Raw genomic sequence first — 12225 nt, 5'->3', positions numbered from 1 at the left:
GCAATAGTCAAATGCAAATACTCCTTGGGGAGTAGTGCTCCATCGTCTCGGTTGAGGGGGTCTTTGGCAATTTTATCTTTCACTTTCCCTGATGAAGGTTGTTGAATACAACCGAAACGTCGGAAAACGTTTTTATTGTACATAATTTATATTTCAAACACCAGAGTAACATATATTTATATTTTTTATTTGCCAATGTTCTGTAATCTGTTTAGTTTGTTCAGTGCAAAACAGATATATATGCTTATCCATTGCTTGCAGGTTGATAAATTAACGTTGCTTGCATTCTAATAAGTAGAACTTGTATAACTTTCATGCATGAACATAGTTAATAGAGGGGACTGGTTTTGAAACTCGGCAAACATCAAAGGAGAAAACAAAGATCCGTGCACAATCTTTTATGATCTTTTATTTTGCGCTCATACACTATGCATGAATTACGTAACCAACACGTTTCTACTGGTTAGTTCCTCAGTACGGAGTAAACAGCTATTGTATTTTGTGCACGGTCAAGGCCAAACGAGAGAATAAAAACCTACAACAAAGAAATTTGTCGGGTTTCATAACCATTCCCCCTATTAACTACGGTGGCAAAGGCAGCCAAGACAGTGAAAAATTCAATTCGAAAATTAATTTAACTGTTGCATCTTGTTCACCTTGCACAATATTCTTGTTGTGAAGGCCTCAAATTTGATTCTTTCAAGTTGTTGTTTTGCAGAGCAAGGCAAAAAATTGTAACTTATTGTGAAAATACAAACGAAAGCATTCTTGAGCCAGTGCTTATTTGAGGTGCTTTTTATTACACTCAGTGTAAAAGGTGGTAATAATTTTTTAAGTCGGAGATCGTATCTTTCCGTGTAGTGTGACCATTAAATTGAAAGCGCCCGCGAGCAGTGATTTAGATCCTTTCAGGCTGTGGTACCATTTATTATGCTATAAAAGTTGCTGTTACATTTCAGTGAGTCTCTGAAATCCAAAAACGCCGGTTCAAGATCGACTTTTAATGACAGCCGTTGTACTGAGCATTACCTTCTTACGAGATGTGTTTACGCCATGAGTTCGAAAACGAAATGGCAAACGCGAGCACTATCCGGATTAAAGTTGATCTTAAATGCGTTGTTATAATCTTCTACTGATACCGAGTTATCGTCTCTCCAGCTTAATATTGAATTTAATATATAATCTATAATTTTGGCGTCTGAATTGAGTAACTGAATATTGACGCCCACACGTAAGAGATGAGACGTCACCTCTCTTTTGTGTTGGTTGTTTAACATATTTTGACAAAAAATGATTATTTTTGTTTCCTGTTATTTACCTTACACCATAAAGTTCTGTCTATAAGAACAGCTGTTCCGAGTATTTTTAAATCTAGCTATTAGAAAATTCAAATAAACTTCACAAATGAAGCAATGATCTAATGATCGCCATGTGTTCTTGTTCTTTTAAAACAAGAGAAATTCTCCATAACTAGGAACGTTTTCAACCCTAGAATTTAGTGAATACAGGTCTAAAATTCATGGCAAAGTTGTGCGCTGAGAAGTTCTTTTTATATGTATTTCTTTGCGAAATTGAACATTATTTTAAAAAAAAACGCGCTTTAGGTCATTGCGCTTTTTAAAGGGAAGATAATTTTGAAGGCGGAGGAGAAATTCTAATCTCCTGATTAAACTTATTTGCAATCCGAAATATTTGTTTACCTGTATAAATTTTGCAGCTTAAAATTCGAACTGAACACCTTATGAGAAACGTATAAAGCTCTCTCGCCTAACAAATGTCATATTCATCAAGTTATGGAGAATTTCTCTTGTTTTAAAGGAACAATAAGAACAAATGCGGTTTTTGGTGCACACGCCAAACTTACTTTTAGGCGCATTTGATCATATTCACATGTTAATTTGCGCCTAAGAAATATTAAATATTATTATTATTATTATTATTATTTCTCTATTAGCACTTTAGCACTAGCTTGTCTTCGCCTATAAGCTAGAGCAAGGTTCAAGACTGAATTACCACAGCCTAGGAGTTAACAAGGTCAGTTGGGACTCTTGATGTCGCAGAAACAGGCAATTAAGTGAAAATAAAAGGCAAAAAAAGACGAAAATGACGGTGTAAATAAACTTTCCCTTAATTTTGAATTTTATTCAAAACGAGAAGTTCTTCCTTACGCTTCAAGAGCGAAGATTGTTGGCGTAGTGTTTGGCACCCTGAAATTTGCATTTGTCCAAAAATCAAAGAAACTGGTTTGATTTTAGTTCATTATTGCCTATTCATTCTCCACAGAAATCGACCAATTTTTCACGAGAAGGAGATAAGTTAGAAGACGAAGAAGAGAATCGTCAATGCTGTTATGACGAGCAGCTAAGAGCAGTCTGTCGTTTTACATAAACGCAATGCCGAATGATCTGTCAATTATCTTCCGTCCCGTACAGCTGCCGCAGTAGTGTGAAGACTTTTCCTTAGGGTTACAAAAACGCTTTACATGGGTAGATCTAAATTGGTATTACACGAGGAAGGTTCTTAGTCTCCAAATAAGCGTCATATATTAAGCACCCCGCTGTTTTCTCTAACCGGTTGTTTATTTAATACTTCATTTCCTCTTATTCCGTTCACGTACACCGCATCTTAACACAATTGATTCCACGGGTGGCATCTCTGCTATCAACATAACGCCAGATACGAAGAGGACCTTTTGATGACAACAAATTGATTTCCATTTCAAATCGACATCCCTCTGTTTTAATGCTCGGTAATTCACCTATTTGCCCAAAAAACCTCACGGCTTCCCAGGCGTGCTCTGAATTCGGCGGTATGAGCGAGGAGACCTGTGCAAGTCTTTGATAAAACCCTCACTACGAGTTCTTCTAGCTTTAAGAGGAGAACTATGGTCTCCTTTTAAACTCTTATAACCAGTTTTTATATCTTCTTCAAAGTTTCTGCTGGGCTCAGCAATTTGACCCTGTTCCGGAGATTCAGAGCTTCCATCGGATTCACCACTTTCGTCAAACACACAATTGTCAAATTTGACGAAGTTTTCACGGGTACTTGTAAAAGAGTCCATTCCAAATTGTGGCGTCTTGCTGCTTGGGAAATGTAGCACTATGTCACCAGCTTCTAATGTCGTTTCTCCGTCTCTTTGAAAGCGGACTAATTGGACGGCATCCGTGGAATTCGCCGTGGTTGCTTCGATATCCTTCAATGGTCTAAGACGGCTGGCTATCCGTTGTCCAAAATTCCCTACGGTTATTTTATTAGCGCTCTCTTGAGCTTTTGTGGCCTTCTGTGCCACGTCAGTTTTCTTTTCTGAATTCTTTTTGTCGTCTCCTTTCGTGCCGTGAAACCCGCCGCGCCTTGATAACACGGCTTGTTTGGGTCCTCGTGTGACTCCAACATTTACGGAGTTCGCATCGGTTGAACTCCCTCTTCGCCAGAACGCTTTGAAGCTATAATTAACCATTTCCTTACATCCAGCTCTGAATTTCGCGTTAAAAAGGGCGTAAATAAATGGATTGCAAATACTGTTACACAGTCCAAGAGAATAAGTGATAAGTCGAGCATAATCGTTACGTCTTGATGTGGAATTGACGGTCCATTCGATCGCTGATACGTATAGCAATAGCGGCACCCAAGTCAAAAGAAACACAAATATCACAGTTAAGAACATTTTAAGTACCTTCTTGCGGCTGCGAATAAAAGCTTCAATGGGTCGGGACTCCCCGAGCTGGGCACTTTTCCGTCTCCATACAGTCTTATAGATCTTCCCGTACAAAATAATCAGCGAGGTCAAGGGAAGAAGGTATCCTACCAAACTCAAAAACATCACATAGATGAGACCTGACACGGTGGTCGCAGGTATTGTCGTGCAATACGTAAGACTTTGATTTGTAACTGCATCCAGGGATTCGGGTCCCAAATGGGTCAGGTATAAGCTTGGAGAAACAACGAGAATTGCGAACAGCCATGCCGCGAGAATAAGTTTGTTAGCTGTGCCATAAGTCATGATATTCAGTGGGTGCACGACGGCTTGGTATCTGTTCCATCCGATTGTGATAAGCAAGGTCATGGAAGCTTCGGGAGATAAATACTGGAAGAAACGCGCTAACTTACACACTATCAAACTCGTTGTGTCATTCGTGAGCCCGTTATTGAAATTGATAAACAAAAAAAGCGGAATTGCAAGCACACTCACAATCATATCACTGATCGCTAGATGTAATATGAAGCGATTCATGACCGATTTTAGTTTCTTTGCTCTCAGTATAACAGCGACCACAAGTCCGTTGCCAACGAATCCAACCAAAGAAGCAACGCTAAGGCAAACGATAATGCCGATCATGAAACCTCGATCGTGTCTTTCGAATCCATTACCTTCTTTGCCGTGTCCGTGAACGGGAGAGTTTGTGTCGTTACTTGAGAGAGCCATCTTTTGACAATCCGAAGTCTGAAGAACCCTTCTTTGCGATTAATTAATCAGTTAATCTGGCAGTTCTCTGCGCCCAGTCGCTGTCTTGCCTTCGTTTTACCTCCGAGACATGTGTTTTTTTCCTGAGAAGTTTAATTTCGAGTTCACCACACCTTACCACAACATCAATTTAAATCCGCCGCTAAGGAAGGTTGAAATCCCAAAGGAGAACGAATGTGGTCACGTAAACTTCACGACAACAGAGTGACATAAACAGTACTAAAATTCTACTTCCAAATGGGACACATTCACGAATCTTCGTGACAAGAATAGCAAAGTTATCTGATGCAGTTATTCTCCAGATGGTGTTGATGGACTTTAACTTTGATAATGAATCCGCGCGATTAGTTATTGTTGATCTCTGCATACGCACTAATAAATATATTCAACATTATGTGTTCGGAAGTTACGCCGATATCGTGCTCTCCCTAATGTGGCATGTCATGGCCCTTTCAGAAAGGATTCACTCAAGTGTCCCTTAACGGATGAAGGAGTTGTCAAACGTTTTTCAGACCCACACGCGGAAAATCGATTATCTCTGGCACTGGATGGTGATGTGTGGCTTTCTTTTACAGGTCGGCATATGTCATTGAATTATCTAAAGCAGGGTATTGTATGAATGAAAATATATTGCAAATTTTTCTTTCTGCCTAGAATTAAATCGCTCCCTTTCTGATTGGGTAATATGCTGCTAATGACGTTCTATTGAAAAATATTTGCAAGTCCAGAAGTTAACAAAAGAAAGTCGCGTCATTTTTTCGTTAATTCCCATGTGTAAAAAAAAACTCTTATGCGGAAACATTGGTCTCAAATTTAAATTGAAAAAAGCGGCTATCATTCTATACATATAACTGAACAAACAGACTCATTTCTAAAACAATATATATATTTTTTAAATACGGTCACTAACGCTGCTATATGCAGTGGATTATTTAAAACACCTGAAAGGGGCCAAAACTACAGATGATAGACTGCTATTGTAGGTAAATAAACGCAAATTTGCACAAATCACAAACCATTTTCTGGGTCAATAATCGAGAATAGTTTCCCTTTTAATTAATTTTCGTTTTTTAAACCGATTATCCATTTAGAAGTCGTCATCAAGAAGTAAGAAACCATACGACCGAAATACAAAAAAAAAAAAACAATACTTTTATCAAAATCATTCACACGCAATTGAGAAGAAGCTGGAAGATGAAAATAACGAAAAAGAACTCATTGATCCGTAAGTCACGAATGAGTCGAACGAGGCTATACTTTGGTTAGAACAGTTTCTTTGAGCAGCTGTTTGTCAAATTTACGTTGACAAAATTTCAAGGTTTAATTGATATTTTGAATGGAGGCATAAAAGTGGATAGTGTTTAAGAAATGTTTGTGTTCGTGACAAAATCGGATTTTGCGGCAAACACTAAACATAATTGCTAAGTGAATCATCTTGGATTCGTTGACCACTTCATCGCGAAAAAGAAAGGAAAAAAATATAAGGCCTTTGGCTCAGAATAAGACAAATAAAAAAACATTTGTTCCCTATATGAATGTGTCTACTGTTTGAACGACTCTGATGGATATCTGAAGGTCAGCTTTGAATTGCAATTGAGATACGATTATGCTCTTAATTAAAGGACGGTGGTCTTGCCAAGTCACGCAGAAGCGTCAATAAAAAAACTTTCCTGTTCGTAAAGATGTGATCGTAATCTCATTTCCCTGACCTTAGACCTTTAAAAAATAAAAATAAAAGTCGACTAGTTTATATTCGTCAAGGACCTCCCATACCATATACACCTTGATAATTCAATTTCGGTCCTTGTTCTATCTTCTTTTTTCTCAAACAAAATTCGCTGAGTGACTTTTATTTTGTTCTTTAAACAAGCAAAAGCGGCTTGGCCCTTTTGCTTATATAAATACGTCTTAGGGATTTTTGTCAGCTCAGAGCCTAGGGCGAAGCATCGCGGCATGATTTTCAGAGGAAAAGCGACACTGATTACTGATAATCAAAAAAGCCGCGTTTGCGATAAGCTCTGAAATTTCGCCATGTCCATAAGAAAGGCCTAGGAGATGGAGCAGGGCGAATTTTCCTCGAGGCAAAACCTCTAAAACATAGCAGCCCACGTGCAGGCGGACATGAGATGACCCAAGCTCTTGCGCAATATTTCTAGGTCCGCAAATGTGCAAGACAGGACTTGCGAGATTTGCCAAGATTTTGCTAGAAAATAAGAGGTGATCGACGGAAAAAAATGGCAGTGGTTACAGAAACAGAAATCTGCGAATCTTACAGAACCAAAAAGAGCAAGTCTGCTTGAACGGTGAACGAATATATTATCTGAAGCCAATATGTAAGGCAACAAAGGCAGTGTTTTTTCTAAATATTGGCTTATGAGAGCACATTCCTTCACAATTGAAGATCAACTAAATCACTTTTGCTCTCTCATACTTTTGATGATTTTTATCCTGCGGGAGACTTCCTTTAAAAGGATCCGGTGCTTCCGTTTTTTTCTACGATGGTACTTGCTTAGCCCGTTTATTATGTACTCTCGAGGGCACTGAAACACGAACTAGTAATGACATGGCAATTTTCTAAGATGGGTGGGCTTCAATAAGAGCAACAGCAAAATATGGACATGGTGACGGAATTAGAGTTTTTACTGTTATGAGATGTCAAATTTGAAAATAAAGTTACAGCGATTGCCAGTCACACGCTCCCATCAACGACATTTTTTTCATTTTTCGAAACAGTATTTGGGTGGACGTCAATGAAATGTTTCCATGACGAATTCAACTGCCCCCAAGTGAATAGGACTAGATTGTCATGGATAAATTTGATTGACGCTCACCCAAACTTAGTTTCACGAAATGAAAAAAATTGTTGAGCGGCGCGTGTCACTGATAACAGCTATAACGCCATGTTGTCGAGTGTTATAAAGGACCACTAAAATTGAAATTATTATTCGCGCGGCTCAAAACGCATTAGTCAAAAATTCAATTTATGACCTTTCGTGTGCTGAGAAGAAAATCTTTGGCCCTGACATGATTACCATGGTGACCATAACAGCTGAGAATTAAAACAAGCACGAACATAGCACAATGTGAGTAAGGTAAGAAATGCGTAACCCTCGCGCAAAAGCTTGTATCGGCAAAGATGTCTTTTTGTTTTGTTTTTTCTCTTCAGAGCTTTTCTGCAAAGATACCAACTATATCGTGAGAAAAATCAGCCTTTTTTCTGCAGGAGACTGAATGTCTTTCATGACTCATGAAGAAGGCTCGTGATGTAACGTGATTACGTGACCCGCCTTGCCAAATTCGAGCACGCCATATCTTCTATCTGTTACGTCTTTAGAAGCTTCTTTTGCCGCGTATCTTTTGTGGCTCAGAACTACGGATTTTAAGTGTGACGTTAACTTTCAATGAGACGTGCATCGCGTTTATCAGCGATTATTCTTCACATGGCTCGTTTTCCTTTGTTCTTCCAGGCTGATTATATTGAATAAACTTAACAGCTGTCTGAATTTGATTGTATCAGGGGAGTGCGGGGCTGATATTTTAATAACCCCCTAGGGGATTATTAAAGTCGATAATCCCCTTGGTGACTATTACAGTAATATTCCCCAAACCAGTCATCAGAATTCGGGGGCAACGCATTTCGTTCGGCTGCCTACTCATTCTAGACATTCAAACACTAGAAGTCAGTTACCTTTTTAGTGTTCTTTGGGATTCTGTCACTGTTCCTGGCCAGCAGGCATACACGACTAGGATATCCCTCTTCGACGCTTTCTTGTTGTTTGCTTTAGTCTTGTTTTCAACTCTGCCGATTGAGACTTTTTTGATGCACGTCCGAGTGGTCAAAGCTGAACAACCCATCTGTCGCCTCCTCAATGTTAAACTGACAGTTTTGGTAGTCCTCTTGCCGATTGTTCGAAGATACAAATTTCTCTGACTCATCGCCCCGATTTGTCCAGCCATTCAAGCTACTTTGTTCAAGGAAAAGTTCTTCTTCAGGGTAACTCATTTCTGCCATCCTTGCACTACAGCAGTGAAAAACTGAAGCAGTTGTAAAGCTGTCAGTTCTATTCAACAATGTCCAAATCCTAGAGATATTTTCCTAATCTTTAATGTATTGTAAAGCTTCTTTCGTATGCATATGGTTGTTTTGGTCGGTAAACCACAAGCAAAAAAATAACATGTCTATTATGCGGTTTTACAGTGGGTAAACTCCACTGCGTTTTTTCGCAACAATTGTTTTATTGTCAAGCGTATTCACGTATCATTAATTTTTTATCCGTCAGTGTACGTGTGTCAATACAACGAACAAAAGCATGTCACGGTTGATACCTCGCCCACGTGAAAAATAAACACCTCGTGGATATGTCATTTATAAATTACATATCCCTGGTTGCCTCATAATAACCCTTGCTTACCATAGAATGGATTATTTCTTAATCCACTCAGATGTCGGCTTTTGTGGCTTGTGGGATTTGATCACGCGTGTGATTGTAACCACATGACCATTTTAGTGCGCTGTAAAACAGGAGGCACAGTCTCGGTCACAAATTAAATGTTGTAACACAGACGGCAAATGGCCCCCTCTCCCCCATAAAATGTTGAGGTTTATGGGTGCCAGTGCAAAAACCGACCAGTAAACACAACATTGAAAGGAGGCAGGAGGAGAGGTACGCTATTTATAGGTTGGATGCGCTTCACTTGCTGTTCTAGCGAAGTGTTACAACTGTTTATGACCGAAGTTGCAGGTCCTATGACGGTAAAACTCTGACGCCTTGCATTGCGTTGTCATCTTTGAAGGTTTTACAATGTTCGTAAGCGGCTAAAGTGGAGCGCATCTTATGTTTTTGTAAGCGCACCCCCAATGATCCGCAGTTCCTCTGACATATATGGGGAGGGGGAAGGGGGGGTGGGAGGGTTTCGAATGTTCTCCCGTTTTTTTTTCTCCCCTGTACGTTGCTGTGCTCCACTGATTGCTCCATCAAACCCCCCACTCTCTACGAATTACTATTGGTAGTTTAGGATACTTACGTGTTTGGCAATGGTTTTGAAATTATTCGAAAAAATAAGGTGGCCGCAAGTGACTCCTTTACTTCCTGTTGCGGTTGTTCGCTCATAAAATGCTACTAAGTGGAACTTTTTGCAATCCCCTGTGGTCCCAAATGTCAAGGATAGCGATAGTCTCGTTTGAAGCCGTTTTTTTGGGATGTCAAAAGAGAGCAGTATTTTGAGGAGCGGGTTTTAGACGAAATGAGAAGTGATCCTCGAACTCGAGCGGTTTTCATTTGAGTGTCGAAAGTAATTAGCGGATTACTTTGGTTTTGCATTGCTTCTCTCAGTGATTGGTTCAAAGTTCTTGTCAAGGTAAATTCCGAATGTCGTGCCCAGCCGGTACAAAGTTCAAGTGAGTATGCGTGCTAAGTCACGCAAGGCTCTAACGTGACATCTCCCTTATCAAGACACAAGTAACAAACTGAAATTAAACAAGGTTCCAAAGTATCATCTACGCCGGATTCGGTGGTCCTAAAACTAATACCGTCTTGACAATGTCTATACAGTTTCAATAAGACGCTGAGGTGGCCTTCGAATCCTTTGGCTTCTTCTGACGAGTTGGTCATCTTGTGAAGTGTCGGGTTGTGATTCTGCACGGTTCGTTTCAATCCCAATATCAGCTGGTGGCAGAATAGGAGGGCTGGTCTCATCGTTGGTTAGTTCCCGTGTTGGGCCCATGGCTGGAGGTGGTTCCTCCTTGGTTGGCTGCAGATGTACACGATTTCAACGTATCTGCGTTCCATCCGGAGTAGCTATTATGTATGACCGAGGGGCCTGGTGTTGCTTGACGACTACTGCAGGTGTCCATTCTCGGCCTTGTTGCATTCTCACTGATTCACCTTCACGTAGTATGGGAAGTGACCGGGTTCCACGGTCATAGTATGCTTTCTGGCGTTGTTGACGTAACAACAGCTTCTGACGGACCTGAGACATAGGCCTAGTCTTGGGCTCTAGGAGGCTCCTAAAAGTTGGCAATCTTGTCCGCAGCTTTCTGCCCATAAGTAATTCAGCTGGGGATACCTCCATGCCATTGATGGGAGAATTGCGAAACTCCAGCAAAGCAAGGAATGCATCCTGCTTGGACTCGTCAGCTTTCTTTCGCACCCGTTTCATCGTCTGCACATTTCTTTCCACCAACCCATTTGACTTCGGGTAGTGCGGACTTGAGGTCACCACTTCAATCTCCCAGTCACTGGCAAAGCTTTTAAATTTCAGGCTATTAAATGGCATGTTGTCTGCAATTACCCTCTCTGGGATGCCATGGGGGGCGAACATATCTTTCATTGCCATTATCACTGTTTCACTAGTTTTGTTAGAGAGGCGAGCCACTTCCGGATATTTGGAGAAATAGTCAACCACAAGTAGGTAATTTCTCCCTTTAAAATAGAAAATGTCCGCTGCGACTGTGCACCAGGGTCTCTGAGGGACTTGCTGGGGAATCAAGGGCTCTCTCTGGTTGCATTGCATTGGGATACTAAGCCATCAATTGCAGCATTGATACCAGGCCAAAACACTGCCGTTCTTGCTCGTGCTGTGGCCAGCCACTCATGACAACTTTGTGCAACTGCTGGAGTTCTGGATCTTTTCCGGTCTTTGACTTCAATTTCTGGAGCATGATCTCAGACACATGTCCATAGCTCAGAAGATTGATTTCGAACTCATCAGGTTGATCTGCAGTCTCAATATTGGTAAGAAAGCTCTGGAGCGCATCAGCTAGAACAAGGTGAGTACCTGGTATGTATCTCACATTAAGTGCATAGGGCTTCGTTCTCAGGATCATCTTTTGCAGGCGGAGAGATGCTTGGTGTATGGGTTTCTTCAAGATTGTTTCTAAGGGTTTGTGGACCGTTTTCAACCAATCAGAAGTGAAACCAATCGTAGCTCGCGCGTGCAGATTTTCCCGCGCTTTGTGTCGGCTACATGTCATTACTTCGAGTTTTGATTGGTTTACTGGATTGTCTCCGTCCTTTTTGATTGGCCAAAGTATTTACTTTGGTTTTGGTTTTACGACACTCATTTGAAAACCCGCTCTATCTGGACAATTTAAGCAATTATCTCTTGTAGTAGAAGCCTGACAAATTTAAGTGACTCCAATGGGATTCGAACCCGTGACCTCTGCAATACCCATGATGCAATGCTCTACCAACTGCATGAGCTATGAAGCTACACAGTTGGGAGTAGGTCAATTTGTTGGGCTCAGGTATACCCACAGCACAGTCACTGAGAGTGTTTTTCATCAACAGCTACACCTCGGCGTCACCTGAAATTTCAGGTGTCTATAAGAGACGATTGCTTTAATTGCCAAGTGCGAGGATCACATCTTAGCCTGCGAGCAGGCTCACTAAATTATTTTCGCAAAATAATTTAGTGAAGCAGCGAAGCCGCTCGTGAGTCTGCTCGCAGGCTAATCACATCTCCTTTACGCCTAGGCCCGCACGTCAAAAATACTTTACAAAAGTACCCTGTTCTACCTCTGAGAAGCCGTGCATTACAATACAAATTACAATAATAATATAAAAATGAAGAACAAAGGCATAAAGAATATCAATTCAATTAAGTCTTGCCCGTGCAGATAGTAAACGACTTAACTTTGGCCTTACAACGATCTTTAAACTAAACGGAAAAGCATTCCGTACTTTTACTCCCGAAATTGCAAAACTGTTTTTATAATAATTTGTTCTATCTAGTTTGGGCAGTACAAGATCAGTGTTAGAAGA

General features: G+C 40.5%; 1 protein-coding gene across 1 annotated transcript; it reads right to left on the bottom strand.

Annotated features, from left to right (window-relative positions):
* Positions 1-983: 983 nt before the first annotated feature.
* Positions 984-5925, bottom strand: LOC138049114 (probable G-protein coupled receptor 19). Its single transcript, XM_068895238.1, has one exon. The coding sequence runs from the start codon at positions 4421-4423 to the stop codon at positions 2777-2779; it is 1647 nt and encodes a 548-aa protein (XP_068751339.1). The 5' UTR covers positions 4424-5925; the 3' UTR covers positions 984-2776.
* Between the last annotated feature and the right edge of the window lie 6300 nt (positions 5926-12225).

Source organism: Montipora capricornis, chromosome 5, assembly GCF_036669925.1.
Source record: "Montipora capricornis isolate CH-2021 chromosome 5, ASM3666992v2, whole genome shotgun sequence".
NCBI lineage: Eukaryota > Metazoa > Cnidaria > Anthozoa > Scleractinia > Acroporidae > Montipora > Montipora capricornis.
The sequence above is the reverse complement of the archived record's forward strand: the minus strand, read 5'-3'. Positions and strand labels throughout refer to the sequence as shown.